This window comes from Podarcis vaucheri (genome assembly GCF_965113315.1).
Source record: "Podarcis vaucheri genome assembly, chromosome: 7".
NCBI lineage: Eukaryota > Metazoa > Chordata > Lepidosauria > Squamata > Lacertidae > Podarcis > Podarcis vaucheri.
In genome coordinates this window covers 18,054,881-18,074,061 of record NC_138765.1, presented here as the reverse complement: position 1 = coordinate 18,074,061, position 19,181 = coordinate 18,054,881, and the positions used below count along the sequence as shown (strand labels likewise).

General features: G+C 45.2%; 3 protein-coding genes across 5 annotated transcripts in view; 1 reads left to right on the top strand and 2 right to left on the bottom strand.

The window, feature by feature from the left end:
* LOC309537188 (interferon-inducible GTPase 5-like) overlaps window positions 1–19,181 on the bottom strand; it is an 84,043-nt gene that overhangs the window by 43,469 nt on the left and 21,393 nt on the right. The gene's annotated exons all lie outside the window — the stretch shown is intronic.
* LOC309537163 (interferon-inducible GTPase 5-like) overlaps window positions 1–19,181 on the bottom strand; it is an 81,844-nt gene that overhangs the window by 54,277 nt on the left and 8,386 nt on the right. The gene's annotated exons all lie outside the window — the stretch shown is intronic.
* Window positions 1,488–19,181, top strand: part of LOC309537083 (interferon-inducible GTPase 5-like) — a gene marked incomplete at its 3' end in the record, with an annotated part of 128,394 nt that continues 110,700 nt past the window's right edge. The window contains exons 1-3 of one of the 3 annotated variants that reach the window (XM_082231534.1): window positions 1,500–2,473; window positions 3,776–4,028; window positions 8,010–10,724. In XM_082231534.1, coding sequence (XP_082087660.1) covers window positions 3,778–4,028; window positions 8,010–9,291 — 1,533 coding nt within the window. In that variant the 5' untranslated portion in view covers window positions 1,500–2,473; window positions 3,776–3,777. Of the gene's footprint in view, window positions 2,474–3,775; window positions 4,029–8,009; window positions 10,725–19,181 lie in introns of those variants that run through there. The other 2 variants (XM_082231527.1, XM_082231532.1) reach the window with 2 other exon arrangements.

The window sequence follows — 19,181 nt, the reverse complement described above, 5'->3', positions numbered from 1 at the left end:
ACACCGATGACAACAGGTTATCAGGTAGAAGACACTGAAGAAGCATTTTCTGACACTACACTGTACAGAAGTGTGCTAGGCAAACTAAACTTCATTGCCAGATGTTCAAGACCTGACATTGCTGTTAGCTGTAATTTGCTAAGCAGACAAGTTAACAATCCTACTGTTAAGGATTGGAAAGCTCTGAAACGCATAGCACGCTATTTGAAAGGCACTATGCATTACAGACTGAGATTTAACAATCAGAAGTCTGGTGGTCTTGAGATTTTTGCAGATGCAAGTTTTGGAAGTGACACTACAGACAGGAAAAGTACGTCTGGAGTTTGCTACATGTACAATCAGGGTCTGTTTGATTGGTCATGCAAGAAGCAAACAACAATTAGCTTAAGTACTTGTGAAGCTGAACTGAATGCACTGTCTTATTCACTTAAGGATTGTGAATGGTTATTACAATTGTGCAAAGACATGAAAATTCCTGTCAAATGTCCAATCCAGGTTTACCAGGACAACAAAGCATGTTTGGCTTTGCTGAATTCGGAAGGTTGTAAGCAAAGCACGAAGCACTTGCAATTGAAGGTGCAACATGCTAGGGAACATATTCAGAAGGGACTCGTAACGGTGTCCTATATGCCAGGTAATGAAATTCCTGCTGATGTATTGTCCAAGATTGTATCAAGGGATCAACACTGTACCTATGTACAGAAGTTGGGTTTGTACTGATATTGTACGAACACGCTGCCCAGTGATGTTCACAGAAAGGGGGAGGATGTTGGTTTCTGTTTCCTTCACTGTGCAGCGAAGTGCTTGTCACAAGACAATGTTTACATTCCACAGTCAGAGTACTGTTGGGTTTTCCCACGGGAATGGGAAGCTGGATGTGACGTACACTGGTTTCCTGTTTTTCTCTCTGTTCTCTTGGTGTTCGTTATTCCGAGGAGAAGGACGGTTGCTTCTCTGCTCCAGCAGAGGCAAGATGCATGTTTGTAAATTCTCTACAATGAACTGAAAATAAAGCAACAAAAAGCATGTGGCACGTACTATTCATCATTCCGTTGTGCAAACGGACTCTGCTATATCAACAGATCAGCCTTCTTTATGGTCCAGCTCTCACTTCCATACATCACTACTGGGAAAACCATGGCTTTTACTATACGGACCTTTTAATTAAGGTGAAAGAGGAGAGCGCAAAATATGGTCTGAAGCTCAACATCAAAAAAACGAAGATCATGGCCACTGGGCCCATCACCTCCTGGCAAATAGAAGGGGAAGAAATGGAGGCAGTGAGAGATTTTACTTTCTTGGGCTCCATGATCAGTGCAGATGGTGACAGCAGTCACGAAATTAAAAGACGCCTGCTCCTTGGGAGAAAGGCAATGGCAAACCTAGACAACATCTTAAAAAGCAGAGACATCACCTTGCCAACAAAGGTCCGTATAGTAAAAACCACTGCTTGTACAAGTGGCAAACAGATAATAACAATAAGGCAATGAGCCTCCATTGGTCTGTCATCTGAAGGAAATGCACTGTGCTAAAGTTCTCCTGAGCTTTCTACCAAGTAGCAATGAGGCAAACATGGAATTGGAACCTGGACCTAGGGCACAGACTCACTTGACGTTGTGGTGAGCCTCAGGCCTGGAAAGGGTGGTCATAGGTAGTCAGAGACTGTGTCAGCAGCAGTAAGTAAAAGCTCATGTGACACGAGGTAGACGTGCGCATGACTGGCTGTGTGGCAAAAAGTATACAATCAAATAAGAGATGATGCAAGCTGCAGAACAACACTATATAAGGGAATAAGTGTAATCGGGGAATATAATTGGTCAGGAAAGGTTATGGTAAGGGGAGAGGGGTATAACAGAGGAGGCTTGCCAAGGCTCAGGTCCAGCCTTTGGGTGCAATCCCCCTGGACCATGCTTCTGTACAGAGCCAATAAACGAACTTCTTCTTCACCAAACGCCTCATGTGTGTGACTCTTTGGAGGAACTTAAGTGAGAGCTCAGGTTCTCCTGCAACAACATGAGTTCAGCCATGATGCATCCCTACTTGGCCTCTGCTCAATTAGTCCTTAGGCAACACAAGCCACCTATTCTCACCTTCTTAGCTAGCAGCTGCCAAGTCTTAGAAAAGGGAATTCTGTAACCTAGCAGACTGCAGCTGGGAATTTTGATGTCAAAATTCAAAACAGGAGGGAGGGGGTCCAGGCAGCGAGCAACCACAGCTTCTTCTGCACCTGTTTGTTATGCTCAACGCCTAGCTGAGGGCAGACCGCAGATTTCCTGTTGCTAGCACCAACTCACAAGAACGAGAGCATCAGTCTGTTGAGATCTTCTAGCTCTTCTGCCACAGAGTCCAGAGAGGACAGGAGAGCGTGTGAGCAGCTGAAGTGAGAAGACAAACTATCCTATCCTCCTATCCTCAAGCAACTGTTTGTCAAGGATCTCAAGGAGCAAGTAAGTCTTAACAGAGGTCCTTCAAAGTCCTTCCCTCCCAGCCTCCTTTCCCCTTGCTCAGCTGGCAGGCTTGTGATCCCAATGATGTTAGATCTCCTGCTGCTCTTGAGCTTCTCCCCTAAGCTTAACAGCAGCATTGGGGGGAGAGGGATTATCATCAGAATCATGGGATGGGGAGGGAAAGTTTCAAACTGTCCTCTTCCTGCAAACCCTTTCTGTCCTGTTGAGTTGACTGGGGAGTATCTGAGAGTGTTTAAAAGGAGGCTAGACAGCAAGAGGTTAACAGTTATCTGAAGCCCCTCACACCGTCCATCCCCCTTTGCCCATGAAACTAGGCAAACTATCTGGAACCTTCCTTTCTCCCCCCTCCAACATGGCTGATCAGTGGAAAGGTACATTGTGAGTCTCATAAGACTAGGCAGGTGGACAAAAGCAGTCTGAGGGGTGCAGATGGCATGCTTCTGAAGCAAAGTTAGAAGACCTCCCTCTCTCTCTGCCGAGAACTGAGACATGGCAGGGGGGTCTTTTGCCACCACTTATGGGATGCTGTCAAGCTTCCTGAATAATCTAGCTGAGGATGCTGAAAGGGTTTGAAAGAAAGCCCTAGGACCGGAAGAGTGTGAGGCAGAGCATCTCAGGGCCAAGTAGAACTGGCACAAGACATGATGCAACCCAAGGTGGGGTAATAGGAGCTGCTGCTGCTGCTATGGCAAGTCTTCCCACGTTGGCACCCCTTTTCTTACCCATTTTGGCTGGTTCTAGAGACAATGGAGCAGACTCTATAGCAGATTTGCCTTACCACAATACGACACAATCAAGCTTTTTAAAAAAGCACCAGTTTTTGTAAAGTCATTGTCACAAACTCTCAGATTTTTCCACCTACAGCTGGTTCACTGCTTTGGACAGAAATGGCCGCACCAAACTAGTCTCTTGACTGCTGGGGAAGGCTTCCTGTGCGTGCTTAGCTTCTGCTAGTCTGGCTGGAGAGATTTCTGTTCAGTTCAGGTTTCTCTTTCTCAGAAATCAGCCATTTGAGCAGAGCTGTGTGCTGGCGAGCAGCCAGGAATTATCAGCAACAGAACATTTGGTCCGAAATACATTGCTGCACCAGGCTCTTGTTTGTGGATCATAATATATTGGCTAAATGCAGGCATCCCCAACCTTTGGCCCTCCAGATATTTTGGCCTACAACTCCCATGATCCCTAGTTAACAGGAATAGTGATCGGGGATGATAGGAATTGTAGTCCAAAACATCTGGAGGACCAAAGGTTGAGGATGCCTGGCTTAATACATCTCCCTCCTCATCCCCATGAAGTTCCATGGGCAGCCATGGGTTGTAAGAGCAGCAAAAAAGACACATTAGCTCAAATGAAGCAGCCATCTGGCAAACGTACCCTTGATATCGCCATCGTAGGGGACTCAGGTGTCAGCAAATCATCCCTGGTCAATGCCCTGACGATTTCCCCCTCCTGCATGTACGATTTCCCCCTCTGGCAGAGGACTCTGCAAGATGAATGTATTGATCCCCAGAGGCATGCCTTACTACCACCCCAGGACCCAGGAAGGAAGATGCACAATAAGTATGTTGGTTTCAGCTGAAGCCAAACTTTATTCAATTACATATCTTCAACTCAATATGAAAGCAAACATGTTTAATGTTTCTTTATTCTGTGATATTGTGGCTGTACAAGGATGTAGAGAACATACCTGCTCTCACTTTCCTCTTAATAGCAGTATTGTGGGCAGGGGGATTATCATCAGAATCATAGGATGGGGAGGGGAAGTTTCAAACTCTCCTTGGCCTGCAAATCCCTTCTGGGCTGTTGAGCTGACTGGGGAAGTACTGAGAGTGCAGAAAAAGAGCCTGGACAGCAGACATTAACAGTTAACTGAAGGTCCCCTTCCCGATTGCTGAGGAAACAAAAGAGTGAACAATAACTGGCTGTTATCCACATTAACTGCTGCACTCTCATCACCCCAATGCATGCACACACAGTGTGTGACTCTGTATGGGCAGAGACTTCAGGGGTGCCAACACTCGGCATGGATGAGGGTCACTGGAAACTATTGTCTTTTTTTGATATATGGTGCTGTGTTTGTGCGTTGAGTGTGCACAGTCACACACCACCTTAGCACAAGTTGGAAGGGCTCACAGCATTACCACTCCAACAGATGTTAAGAGTTGCAGCACGGAGAGTGGGTCTGAGTAGCACTGAGTCAAAAACGAAAGAGGAATGTAAATTGGTAAAATTGATGGTAATTGCAGCCAGACGGGTTATAGCGAGGGGTGAACCAATGGAGGAAAAAACTGAATAATATTATAATTTTTTAATATCTAACTGTGAAGATACACAGAATGAAAGGGTTTAAGGTCAGTGAGAAAGAGGAGGATTGGTTTGAGAAGATATTGAATTATTTGGGTCGGTTTGAACAATTTGGAGCAATTAAAATGCTAAAAGTTAAATAAACCTTGTGGAGGGAGGAGTGTTAATGTAGAATTGTACATATGGTTGATTTGAATATGTTATTATTGATTATGTATACCCAATGTATCAGCCGCCTGGGGGGTTTCACTGTTTGTGTTTTGGTTGTTGATAAAAAATATTTTTTTAAAAAACAACAACTGCCAGGACCTCTGGGAAACGCCATTTCCCAGGCTCCTAATTCTTGTATCTCCCAGGGATCCTGATGCTCAACCCATTTCTCCTGGATTATCCTAGAGGTTGCAACAAAGGGTGGATGCCGAAAGATTCTTTCCCAATCTTCATCTAAAATCTGTTCCTGAATGTCTAACTTCCAATGTCAAACTTTCCTTTGGTGATTCCCCCTTGTCTAATAACACCTTAAACAATTTTGAAACTATTTTGTCCCTATCTGTCCTATATCCTTACACTAATTCTTCGAAGGGTGTAATAATTCTTTTACCACATTTTTTAACTTCTTCTTCCTTTAGCAGAGAGGAAATTTGTCTTTTCTGTAGTCGATTAATTTTATTCCAAACACCACTTTCCTGTTCCATCGTACCTTCTATTCCCCAACTATTCTCTATCTCCTCAATTGAGATCTCCTTTAATTTATCCCCTACCTCCTTTGGAATGAACTCCCTTAACAGGGCTATTTTATCAAAATACCACATTTTGGTAAGGGGGGGAGAGGCCACTTCTTCACTTCTCCCATACCCAGATGGACCCCGTAAATGTTGATATTTTATCTGCTTCCCTTTTCCTCCTATTGAATATTCTTATTTTTCCCTCCTAATACTTCCAAATTCTCCCACTCAATACACCCCAAATCTTCCCCCTGTTTTCTCTCCAACCAAATCATAAGATGTCTCAGTTGGTAGGCTTCGTAATATAAAACCATGTTGGGAATCCCCCATCCTCCATCTTGGATCCTATGATACCTATATCTACCTGCCGCCCTTGGTTTCTTGGATGCAAAAACAAACCTATTGATTTTCCCTTGCCACCCTTTCAATATCCATTCTGGTATGTGCCAGGGTAATACATAAAAAAGATACGTTAATCCGGGTAACAAATACTGCTCCAAGTTTTTTTATAATTATATTTAAATATTATCTTCAAACTTTTAGTTATTCTTACCCCTAAATATTTTACCATCTTATTTGCTATAGGAATACCCAGTAATTTAGAGGCTTCTAGTTGAATTTTAAGTTTCACATTTAAACACATCATTGATGATGTATTAAAATTAACTTTTAACTCTGATACTTTCAAAATTATTTTTAATGGCACCACTGCGGCCACCAGGTCCCTAACCGTCACCATCATGTCATCCGCATACATTGTCAATAACTCCCCCTCTGCCCTTCCTTTCCCTGGGATTTCAAATCCTTTAATCTCATTATTCTTTTTCCATTTGATTGCTAATGGTTCCAATGCTAAAATAAAGAGCAGGGGATAAAGTGGACATCCTTGCTTTGTACCAGTTAGCTCTTGGGTGTACCCCCCCCCCCCGCCAAGCCATCAATTCCTCCCATTGCTTTGGACTCCGTATATATTGCCTCAACCACCTGTTGAAATTTCAGTCCAAATTTATATTTTTGCAATATCTTTTTCAAATAATTCCAATCCACCAAATCAAATGTTATATATATATATATATATATATGCAGGTTTTGGTGTCTTCGGGTGTCTTCCCGTGTAAGAGTCGGGGTGTCTGTGCGACGTTTCGACGAGGTCTCACTCGTCATCTTCAGGCTGGTGCTTTCGGCTTCTTGTTACTGGAACAGAGCAGAATCTGGTGTTTGAGTTCCTATAAATACTGTGGAGGGGTGTGGTGTATAGCCTCCAACGTTCTGGGCAGAGAGGAACAAAAGAAGAAAAGGCACACTAATCTAGGAACTTCCTCTCTGCCCAGAACGTTGGAGGCTATACACCACACCCCTCCACAGTATTTATAGGAACTCAAACACCAGATTCTGCTCTGTTCCAGTAACAAGAAGCCGAAAGCACCAGCCTGAAGATGACGAGTGAGACCTCGTCGAAACGTCGCACAGACACCCCGACTCTTACACGGGAAGACACCCGAAGACACCAAAACCTGCATTCCTGTACCCGTGAAAATCTACGAAAGCAAATATATATATATATATATATATATATATATATATATATATATATATACACAATGACATGAGAGTGAGAGGCAAATCTTCATTTTTCACTAAATACACCATACCCATCACCTTCCTGACTGCCTCTACCAAATACAGTTGAGGCACTGCTGCAGAACTCTAGGTGTAATGGAAGTTGTAATGTGTGAAAGTGTCTGCATATATCTGTTTTTTGTGAAATTCCGGGCTCTGATATGCCTTATGGCAAACCCTTTCAAGTGTGGGTGCAGTAACCACAGTGAATTGGATCAAGGGAAATATTTGTTTTTAAGAAAAATCTGAACAGAGCAGAGGTGCCTCATTCCGTGCGTTGAAGTCACACGGTTCATTTACCAATTGGTGTGTCCCTGTGTCTTACCAGGGAGGAGGGGTGGTGAAAAGTGGTGGGGAGTCCAGCATGGTGCAGACACACCAGCCAATCAAATTCAGTGCTCCTACCAGAGCATGAATGGAAGCTTCCACACCACAGTTTGTTGAGGATTTCTTGCTGCTCATATATGGGAGTTTTTGAGTGTCTACATGAGAATGTTCTCATCAAAATGCCACCCATTGTTATTTTCCCATTTAATCTGGATTCACGGTTTCCATGCAAACCCCAAAAAGTAAACAGCAAACAAACAAAACAAAACACCCAGGGAAATGGAAAATCTGGATTAAAAGTGGGAACAGAATGTGAAATGGCATTTTGATGATGATGTTCTATAGACTCTGAGAAAAGCATATATGCAAGAGCAGCAGTGAGGATAAATGGAAGTTCCATGTAGAAGAGCCCACAATGTCAAGATCTGAATGTGGTGGATTTTTTTTGGGGGGGGGAGGGGAAATATTCATATTTCACTTCAGTGTAAATCATCACTGAATTTCCCAGCTGGATGGACCACTAGTATTGCCAAAGTCTTTCTGAATTCTCCCTTTTACTTTCTAGGATGCTGTCAAATAAAAAGAAATTCTTAGCATTCCTTGAGTTTATCAAGTTTCTCCAAAAAAATGTAGACATAAAATCAGACCCTGCTACATATTTCAATGAAGTAATCAAGATATATGAGAAGACTTTCAGTGATGGTGGAATGAAGGAAGCAGCTTCAGAAGTTAAAAAGGAGCTGGAGGAGTTGGAAAACACTGAGCTTCACATTGCCATCACTGGAGAGGTGGGCTCTGGGAAATCATCCCTCATCAATGCTCTCCGAGGCCTGAAGGCAGAAGATGATGGTGCCGCCCCTGTAGGAGTAACAGAAACCACACTGAATCCAAATGCTTATTCGCATCCCGACTATCCCAAAGTGAAATTTTGGGACTTGCCAGGAATTGGATCCCCAGGTTTTTCACCAGAGAGTTACCTTAAGAAGGTGGATTTCCCCAGATATGACTTCTTCATCATTGTAGGTTCCACAAGGTTCCGAAATTGCCACATTGAACTAGCTCAGGAGATCCAACGGATGAATAAGTTGTTTTATTTTGTACGCTCCAAAATGGATATAGATATGTCCAGCGCGAAAAAGGATTATCCTAAAACCTTCAGTGAAGATCAAGCCATTCAAACGATCAGGGATGAGTGCAATAAGAACTTGCTAAACTTCAAGGACTCCAGTCACCAGAGCTTTCTGATCTCTTCCTGGGACCTTGCCAAGTATGACTTCCCCCGACTGGTGGAGACCTTGGAGAAAGATCTGCCCAGCCTGAAGAGAATTGCATTCCTGTTCAGCCTCCCCAACTTTTCCTCTGAGGTCATAGAAAAGAAGAAATCTGCACTGAAGAGCCACCTGTGGAAAATATCCCTGGTGTCTGCTTGCATCAATGCTATTCCCCTTCCAGGTCTTCCTCTGGCTTGTGATGTTGCCCTCTTGCTTGGGTCCATGGCTGTCTTCTACAAGATATTTGAGCTGGATGATGGCTCCTTAGCTAGGCTGGCCAGATTGGCCAGGAAGCCTGTTGAAGAACTGAAGGCCGTGATTAAGTCTCCTCAGGGGAAAGAAATCACCGAGGATCTTGTCAAGAAGAAAATAATCCATACTTTACAATGTTTCCTCCCAGTTTCACCAGTTCGTAGCTTGGCAAGTGCAGGGGTGTCTTTTGCCACCACTTATTGGATGCTATTGAGCTTCCTGGATAATCTGTCTGAGGATGCTGAAAGAGTGAAGAAAGTCCTAGGACTGGAAGAGTGTGAGGCAGAGCATCTCAGGGCCAAGCAGAACTGGCACAAGACATGATGCAGCCCAAGGTGGGGAAAGTAGGAGTTGCTGCTGCTGCTGCTGCTGTGGCAAACATTCCCACTTTGGCACCCCTTTTCATACCCATTTTGGCTGGTTCTAGAGACCATGAAGCAGACCCTATAGCTGATTTACCTTACCGCATTATGACACAATCAAGCTTTTAAAAATAGGGATAAAAAGCATCTTCCAATTTTTGTAAAGTCTTTTGGAGACAAACGTGCCAGACAGGTACACCACTGCTCCCCATTTGCTGTATGGAACCCAATACTCTTGTAAATTGAATTGGCCGGTTTTAATCAATGCACCCTTAGAGATTCATTAAACATGTTGTGTCCACAGTGAATGCTATTTTTAATTGATACTTTTTAAATATGCTCAGAAGTAAACTAGACACATTTGTCATATTGATGTAACATGCTATCAAAACCTCTCCATGTAACCTTTACCCAGATAGGCCTTTAAGAAAGAGATGTGTTTAAGTTTGATGTAGTTTTATTAGATATTGCTAAAATTATTTTGTTAGATAATAGGCAATAATGAAAATTACTGTTTAAGTGTAGGTATTTTGGCCATATAGGTATTTTGGTATTTTTTGGGCATATAGGTATTTTGGTAGGTATTTTGGGACGTGGGTGGCGCTGTGGGTAAAACCTCAGCGCCTAGGACTTGCCGATCGTATGGTCGGCGGTTCGAATCCCCGCGGCGGGGTGCGCTCCTGTCGTTCGGTCCCAGCACCTGCCAACCTAGCAGTTCGAAAGCACCCCCGGGTGCAAGTAGATAAATAGGGACTGCTTACCAGCAGGAAGGTAAACGGTGTTCCGTGTGCTGTGCTGGCTCGCCAGATGCAGCTTGTCATGCTGGCCACGTGACCCGGAAGTGTCTGCGGACAGCGCTGGCTCCCAGCCTATAGAGTGAGATGAGCGCACAACCCTAGAGTCTGGCAAGACTGGCCCTTACAGGCAGGGGTACCTTTACCTTTTTATTTTGGGCATATAGTTTTTTACTTTCAGGAAGTTTTCCATGAACTGCTCTGAGACCTCTGGGTATAGGGCGGTATATAAATTCAACTTAGAATAATAATAATAATGAAGTTGCAGATTTTGTGGAATGCAATCTAGCTTTTCTTCGATAATTGAGAAAGCGTAGGGGGAAAAACCTCCTTCAAAGGAGAATTTGGGAATACATACCCCTTCCTTGGAGCGTGTTACTCTCTCATTTGGCTTATGTAATATTTTGCTTCCTGCCCAATTCTAGCCTTGCTGATTCAGAAAATTATGATTTAGTTAAGGTTTAGTCAAGGTTTCTCAGCCTTAACAATATTTCAGATTTGTAATGCTAACATATTATACTGTTTTTATGTTATTAACCTCATTTATCTTATTTTCTGTAGCGCTCAATTAAGTTCTACCAAGTAAAGGAAATGCATTTGCTATTTGCCTGAAGACTCATTCTTGAATACTGAATTTTCTTTGTTGATATGAAGGGGGGCTAATTTCGTCATAAAGGGAACTGAGATGAGAAACTGGATTTCTGCTTCGTAGAAATAAGCTTACATTTCCCCCCTGAACAAAGCAAAAGTGTCACACTGCCCGCTCTCCTCTCCCCCTTTTAATTTCAAAATGCTTTCCTGACACTAATGCAGCAGCCCCTCTGCAACTTTTCTAGAATATTAATAATATTCCTCGTGTTGTCCGATAAGTGTCTTCCAGGGAGAAAGCCAGCCTGGTCTTTATGTATTATCTCTGCCAAAACTTTTTTCAATCTTCTAGCCAAAATATCAGTAAAAATTTTATACTCCACATTAAGTAGGGATATGGGGCAGTAGTTCTTAAGTTGTGTCTTTTCAGACTCAGTTTTCGGTATAAGTGTGATGTAAGCTTCTTTCCACGTCTCAGGTGCCTTTTTCCCTTCCATAATTTCATTACAAACCTCCTTCAGAGGTTGAATTAAACAGTCCTTCAAACTTCTATAGTACTTGGAGGTAAGTCCATCAGGTCCTGGAGATTTACCCAGTTGCATATTTTGAATTGCGCCTTCCACTTCTTGTTCGGATATTTTATAGTTCAGTAAATCTTTATTTTCTTGAGAAATTTTTTGTAATCCATTGGTATTCAAAAATTTGTCAATTTTCGACTCCATCTGCGGCCCTTGTGTGTAGAGTTCTTTAAAGTATCTCTGGAAGCAGCTTATGATCTCCTGTGGCTTCTGAATGTTTTTTTCAATCCACTTCAAGATTATTAACTGTATTTAGTTTTTGTCTCTTCTTCAGCTGCCATGCTAGCAATTTTCCACATTTGTTGGCTGATTCGAAGGTTTTTTGTCTCATCTGTTTGACTTTCCATTCAATGTCCTGATTTATCATTTTCATGTATTGTACTTGATATAACTTAATTTCTCTCAAGATCTCTTGTGATTTTGGTTTAACTCTAAGTTTTTTCTCTCCTTCTCTTATTTTCTCCAAAATCTTCTCCTTTTTTCTTTTTGGATTTTCCTCTTTATTGCATTTTGTTGTATCAAAAACCCTCTCATCACGGCTTTGCTTGCGTCCCAGATTGTTCTTTTTTCCACTGTAGTCTTCAAATTTATCTCAAAATAGTCTTTTATAGTTTTTTGGGCCTTCTTGATAATTTCTGGATCTCTAAACAAGGCGTCATTCATTCTCCATCTGAAGGATCCAGTCACTGTTGGCTTCATTTCCATCTTTACAGGGTTATGGTCGGAGCATGTTTTTGGGCAGATTTCTGTTTTACGAATCTTAGGAGCCATTCCTCTAGTTATCCAGATTTGGTCAATTCTTGTCCAGGTCTTTTGGGCTTCAGAAAAGAAAGTCCCTTCTTTTCCAAGGGGGTTCTTGGTTCTCCATATGTCAATTAAATCCATATTGTCTGTTATTTCAAAAAAGGTTTTCGGTAGTCTTCCATCTTTTGTCACCACTTGTCTTTCTGTCTTATCCATATTTGTCGATACCACTCCGTTCATGTCTCCAAGCATAATAATGTTTAAGTCTATATAGTCCAACAATGTCTCATGCAGTTTCTCATAAAATTCTGATTTCCCCTCATTTGGTGCATATATTCCTAATATCAAAAATTTCTCACCTTGAAATTGTATTTCAATAGCTACGTATCTTCCTTGGTCATCTTTAAATACAGATTTAGGTGATAGACTTTCCTTTGCATAAATCACCACTCCTCTCTTTTTAACTTTATCTGATGAGATAAATTCTTGTCCTAATCTTTTGTTAATTAACACTTTTCTATGTGTTCTGGTCACATGGGTTTCTTGTAAATATATCAAGTCCAATTTTTCCTATCTCAACAAATGAAAAAAAAAATTCCTCTTGTCCGGGGAATTTAGGCCTCTAATATTCCAAGTCAATACTTGCAGAGACATTGTGAGGTTATTCTGCTTCTCCTCCAACTGCTCCCAGTGCATGTTCTTGATCTGTGGGTGGTATCACTTTTGTTTTATCCTCCAATGTTGGTTTTGTTAGGTCCAAAATTCCTGGCTTCGGCCTTGATTCTCTGTTATCCACTTCCTTGTATAAGTCTTCCTCGTGAACTTTCAAAAACTTCTCTTTGTCCTCTTCCGATTTTATCTTGACCTTTTCCCCTTTGTAAGTGAAGGACAACCCCTGAGGAAATTCCCACCGGAAGAGGATGTTGTTTCTTCTTAGCAGGGTCACCAGGTCTCCGTATTTCACTCTAAGGTCCAATAAATGTTTCGGGATATCTTTGTAAATCTCTATCCTGGATCCCTCTATTTCCAAAGGTTTCTGATAGTGTAGGCCCAATATTTTGTCTCTCTCTTCTTTAGATCCAAGTGTAATCAGGCAATCTCTTACCTTGTTCTTCCTTCCCTCCTTGTTCCCTCTGCCAAGTCTGAAGGCTGTCACTATCTTGAAATCTTTCTCTGGGTCGAGGTCCCAATAGTCCCCTAGTTCCTGCGTAAGAAATTCAGTCAAGTTGCCTTCTTCCGATTCCGGTACAGCTCTGATCCTCAAATTAGCTTGTTTATCTTTCAATTCCAATAAGGACAATTGTGCCTTGTGTTCTTCTATTTGCTTGTTGATTGGTTGCAATTTCCCTTCTACCACCAGCACCTTTTCTCTAGCTTCCTCAGCAATTTTCTTTGTCATTTTGGATTCCTGCACCAGCCTGTCAATAGCCTGCGTATTGGAGCTAATGGTCGTGGTATTCAAATCAATTTTGGCTGACAGTTTCTCCAAAGCTCCAAATATTTTATCTAATGATGCACTTAGATTTTCCTCCACACCTGTGCTTCTTGCAGCAATTTGTCCAGTATCCTCTTTTTCAACAACAGGCGGTGCTACTACTGATAGTCTTCTTTGTTGTATTTGTTGTAATTTAGTTTTACTTCTTGTTGACTGTAGCTGGGGCTTATCCTGATCCATTGCTTTGTTATTTCAACAGTTCAAGGTTCACTTGCGCAGTTCAAATTCCTTTCCGATGGGAAGAATTTCAGACCTTGTGATGGAAAGTCCCCAGCTATATTCCAAACCTCCTCTAGGGGAGTACTTCTGCAACAATGTTACTTTCAAAGCAGTTTTCTAAAGGCAGTCCTGTCCTACTTTCACTTTTCAATTAAAGGCAACAATTACAAGGAGTTCTTCCAGTTCCAACTCCAACTGTTACAAAGAGTCCCTTCCAGTTCAAAAGCAGAGTAACCTCAAACAGTTACAAATCTTTATAAACGGTGCAACACTTTCTTATTGTCTCTGGCAGTCCAAAATCAGGGGTTAGGCAGTGGTTTCTTCCCCCCCTTCTTTTCAATCTCAATCTCAGATTCACAAAATTCCCCTCTCCCCCTCACTCCAGGGTGGGGGGTTCTTGCATCAGACATTGAATTCCGAAGCTTTTCAATTTGGTTTCTATAGCTCTAGCTTTGAAAGTCTTTGCGTTATTTCTATCTACAGGAGCGGAAGACGGACTTCCTTTTTGCGTCTTTCCCGCTTCAGTGCCAATTTTAAAGTCTTTTTTCCCGATCAAAGGTACTCCAATCCTTTGATCACTTAATTTCAAAGTCTTACTCACGGGTTGCAGTTTGTAATCCGAATTTCAAAGGAAAGAGTACAGCGCTCTCCGGCAACACGGAAGTAGCGATCGTCCCTCAGCGCCGCGCTACCCCCGCTCGGCTCCGGAGCCCCGCACGGGGTTCCCTCGCTAAATGGGGAAGCGCTTCTGGCGCCAGCCGGGTCCCACGGCTGCAGGCTTCTCCCACCTGCAGTTTTTTCAGGTCTCCGCTGCACCGCCAGTTCCGCGAAGCTTCTCCTCCTACTCAGAAGGAGACCGCCATTGCCGTTGGCGCCGCCTCCGGAAGTCTAGAAATTGTTTTAAAACATAGTTAAAAGTTCAAGATTCATAAAGTTAAGGATTTGCAGCCGTTTTGAACTTTTCGTTATGGCATTCTTTAAAACATGAGTCTCGCTTCTTCGTTCAGTCTGAGGATAGTAGAGTCTACAGACAATTTGGACTCTTAGGGATTTTGTGAACTTGGGTTTTGCATGTGTGGTTTTGCTTTTTTGGTTAAAACACACTGAAATATAACGGTCATGGCCCACTGCAGCAGCTCAGGAAGATGCATGGCTGGTAGTTGACACTTTATTGGCAAGAGAAACACTGACAGCGGCTCCCACAGGGCGACTTCTGCATGGAAGCCGCTGCTGCTCATTCCTCTTCAAGCCCCTCCTGGTACTAGGAGATGGCGGAGCAGGGGAAGGCGGGGAGTCAACTGGCCCATCCCTTCTTCCTCCACCTCATCCTGCCCCAACTCTTCTTCTTCCTTGAAATATACTCAGAGTCGCAAAGCGATTTCATGCTCTTTATGCAGCTCATAGTGGTGAGGAGGAATGAATGCCAGTCCCCTCAAAGTATCTGCTTTATATACATTATTTACACAATGGGCTGCACATGATTGGCTAATTCTGAAATTCTACTGTAAGCCAATCAGGTTGTGGATTCACTTATATCTGGAGCATGATTGGGTGGTTCCTGCCAACCAATCATACTGCTGCATTGTTCTAGGACCAATCATACTGCTGCATTCTGAATCCTATTGTTCTAGGACCACTCAGACTGCTGCAATTTGGATCCTATTGTTCTAGGACCAATCAGACTGCTGCAGTTTGGATCCTATTCAACTCAGTACATAACACCCCTCCCCTCTAAGTTCCAGTCCTGCCCGGGAGGTCGCATTCATAGTCCTAGAGGTACGCTGGCGGCCTACGTGTGCGTTGCAGCCTGTGGTGTTCCCTGGTCCGGGGTTCAGGTTCTGGCTCGTGTTTTAAGGGTGCTGGCTGTGATGGGCCTGTTTGGTCTGGCGCAACTGGCTCGCTCAGTCGTGGTTCTGGTTCCGGTGTCCTTTCGGCCTCGCGGGTCCTCTCTGTATTTACTGATTCTGCCTCTCCTGCTGGCCCCTCCTGCTCTATGGGCCTCACTGCCCCTCTGTTCCCTTGGGACTCCTCTGACCTTTCCTCCTCCTGGTTTTCTCCCGGGAATCGTCGCCGTATCTGGCCGCAGTGGTGGCACCAGCATTGCCCCCCATCCGTTAGCACCTCGTACGACACGGGGCCAGTGACCCTGGTGACTGTGGCGGGTACCCATGCTGGGCCTGCCCCAAAATTCTTTGCATACACTGGGTCCTGGGCCTCGAAGGTCCGGGGGTTCCTGCCTTCCCCCACCACTACCTCATCCTGAGCTCTATCGGGGTGAAGGCGGTCCAATCTGATTGCAAGGCGCCGACCCATTAGTAATTCAGCGGGGCTCCGGCCAGTCGTTGAGCTGGGGGTGCTGTGCTGTGCTAGGAGGAATGTGGCAAGGCGGTACTCCCAATCCCCTTGCGTCCTTGGTGTCCTTGGTGGTCCGCACCATGCGTTCTGCTTGGCCATTGGTGGCAGGGTGGAATAGCGCCGAACGGATGTGGTGGATGGCGTTCTGCGCTGTGAAGGTTTGGAATTCTCCTGATGTAAATGCTGTTATTGGTTTCAGAACTCACAGGGTTAAGGAGTTCTGTGTGACGTCTCTTTCCTGAGGCGTGGTTAGAAACACTTAAGGGAGTGGTTTGACTCTGAGTGTTTCAGTCTGCTCTCTGTCTCTATGCGAGAGGGAGACAATGGGCGAGCTTTCACCAGGTCTGAATTTATGCTGTTAAACTTCATGATTAAAGGCAAGAGAAGATAAGGAATGCCTTGTGTCTGCTCTGAATTATTACCCACATGCTGCAATTGCTTCTAACTGCTGCGAAGCTCTGCTAACAGCCAGGGAGGCAGAGGACTTTTGGATCGGCACGGACAGCAAAGCTGTGCAAGGGGAAGCGTGCCAGGCTCCATGTTTGTTTTTCTTGGCACTCGTGGCACTTTTGGCCTCTCGGCTGCCATAAATGCAGTCCCGTTGTCTGAGACGAGAGTGTCAGGGAGCCTGTGGGTTGCAAACAGCCTGCGTAGTACCTGGATGGCTGCGGATGTAGAAGTGGACGGTACCAGTGCGACTTCCAGCCATTTGGTGTAGGAGTCCACCACTATGAAGAATGTTTTCCCCTGAAAGGGGCCAGCGAAGTCCACATGCAGGCGTGACCATGGTGCTCGGGCGGACTCCCAGGACTGGACTGGGGCCCTTGGGGGATCTGGGCGGGATTCTTGGCAGGCCTGGCAGTGTTTGACCCAGGCCTCTATCTCTCTGTCGATCCCCGGCCACCACACATAACTCCTGGCCAGGGCCTTCATTCTTACTACCCCTGGGTGTGTCTCGTGTAGGGCTGTGAGGACCCTTTTGCAGAGGGGCTGGGGAACAACGACCCTGCTTCCCCATAACAGGCACCCCTTGTGGGCCGACAGTTCATGTTTGCGGGTTGTGTAGCCAGCGAATTCTGGCCCGGGGCTGCTGCTGGGCCATCCCCTCCACACCCAGTCCAGGACCCGGGAGATGACCCTATCTTTCTTGGAATGGTGTGCAACTTCTTGTGCCTGAATGGGGCGGTCGGGAAGCAGCTCCAGGCTCATAACCTCTTGTGCAGGTGCTGGGTTGGGGCCTGTTTCCGGTAGTGGTAGCCTGCTGAGGGCGTCCGCATGGCCCATCGCCTTCCCCGGGTGGTGAATCAGTGCATACTGGTAGCTGGCAAGGAAAATTGACCACCTGAGGACGCAAGGAGACAGCACTTGGGGGGGTCTGCTTTTCGGGGGCAAACAAGCTAAGCAACGGCTTGCGATTAGTCACCACGGTGAAGGGTCGCCCGTACAAGAAATCATGGAATTTTTTTACTCCCTTCACGATTGCCAGCCCCTCCTTGTCTATTTACGAGTAGTTCCGCTCGGTTGCGTTGAGTGTCTGGGAAAAGTATGCTACCGGTACCTCTCTTCCATCCAGGAGTTGGTGTCCCAGGACAGCACCAATGCCATTGGGTGAGGTGTCACATGCTAGCACCACCGGCAGCCTCTCGTCGAAGTGTGCCAAGACCGAGTTTGAGACAAGCAAGTCCTTGACTGCCTGGAATGCGGCCTCCTGGTGCTGGCCCCACACCCAAGGGGCCCGCTTGTCCAGGAGTCTGTGTAGGGGCTCCAATACCGCCGCCTTGTGGGGAAGGAAGGAATGGTAAAAGTTCAATAGTCCCAAGAAGGCCTGAAGTTCAGTCTTGCTCTTGGGCGCTGGGGCATCACAAATGGCCTGTACCTTGTCCCCAGTCGGGTGGACCCCTTCTGCGTCCACCATAAATCCCAGAAAGTCCACCTGAGGCACTCCTAGTAGACATTTTTCCCGCTTCACCTTGAGACCCGCCGTCTGGAAACGGTGCAGAACGGTGCGGAGGTGGTCCTCAAACTCCTCTGGTGTGGGCCCGGCAATCAACACATCATCGAAGAAGGGGGTGACGCCAGGAATCCCTTTAAGGAGCGAGTCCATTAGATTCTGGAATATGCCTGGTGCCACACTGACACCAAGTTGCAGCCGCTTTACCCTGAACGCTCCTCTGTGCGTCACAATCGTCTGTGCCTCTGCTGTGGCCTCATCTACCGGCAGCTGTTGATATGCTTGGGCCAAGTCCAGCTTGCCAAAATTTTCAACCCAGCCAGGATGGCAAGGACATGGCTGACCACTGGCACTGGGTATGCATGGGCCGTGAGGGCATGCTTCGGTCCTGAAGCATGTTCTCCAGCTCTGAGAAGTTGCAGAACCGGGCGGCTTGGCAGAGAGAGGTCACAAACCCAGTTATGGTTTCCCAAGGGGCTTGCCGCTTTGCGTAGAAGGCATTTCAACGAGCCACCACTGAGGGCTGCGGTGAAAAGTGCCCCTTCAGCTGTTCTATTATTGTTTTGTATGGAACAGTAGCGACGTCTTCAGGCGCAAGGAGAGCCCGGGCGATTTCAAACGTCTCCTCTCCTCAGATGCTGAAGAATATCGCCCTCTTCTTGGCGTCTTCTTCATCGGTGACCCCTTTGGCTTCTAGGAGGAAGGTGAAACGGGAGGCGTACGCTTCCCAGTCTCCAGATGCTGGGTTGAACGGCGAGAAGCTGCTGTCGGTTGCCATTCTGAGTTCCTTGTGTCCCGGAGCTGAAGCCTGGATACACGGTGCGAGGCAGCGGTGCGGCAGGTGGTGGTGCTGCGGTGCTGGGTGTGGCAGTCAGCTCAGCGGGATCCCATCCTCGTCGCCAGTGAAATATACTCAGAATCGCAAAGTGATTTCATGCTCTTTATTCAACTCATAGTGGTGAGGAGGAATGAATGAAAGTCCCCTCAAAGTATCTGCTTTACATACATTATTTACACAATGGGCTGCACATGAATGGCTAATTCTGGAATTCTACTGCAAGCCAATCAGGTTGTGGATTCACTTATATCTGGAGCATGATTGGGTGGTTCCTGCCAACCAATCATACT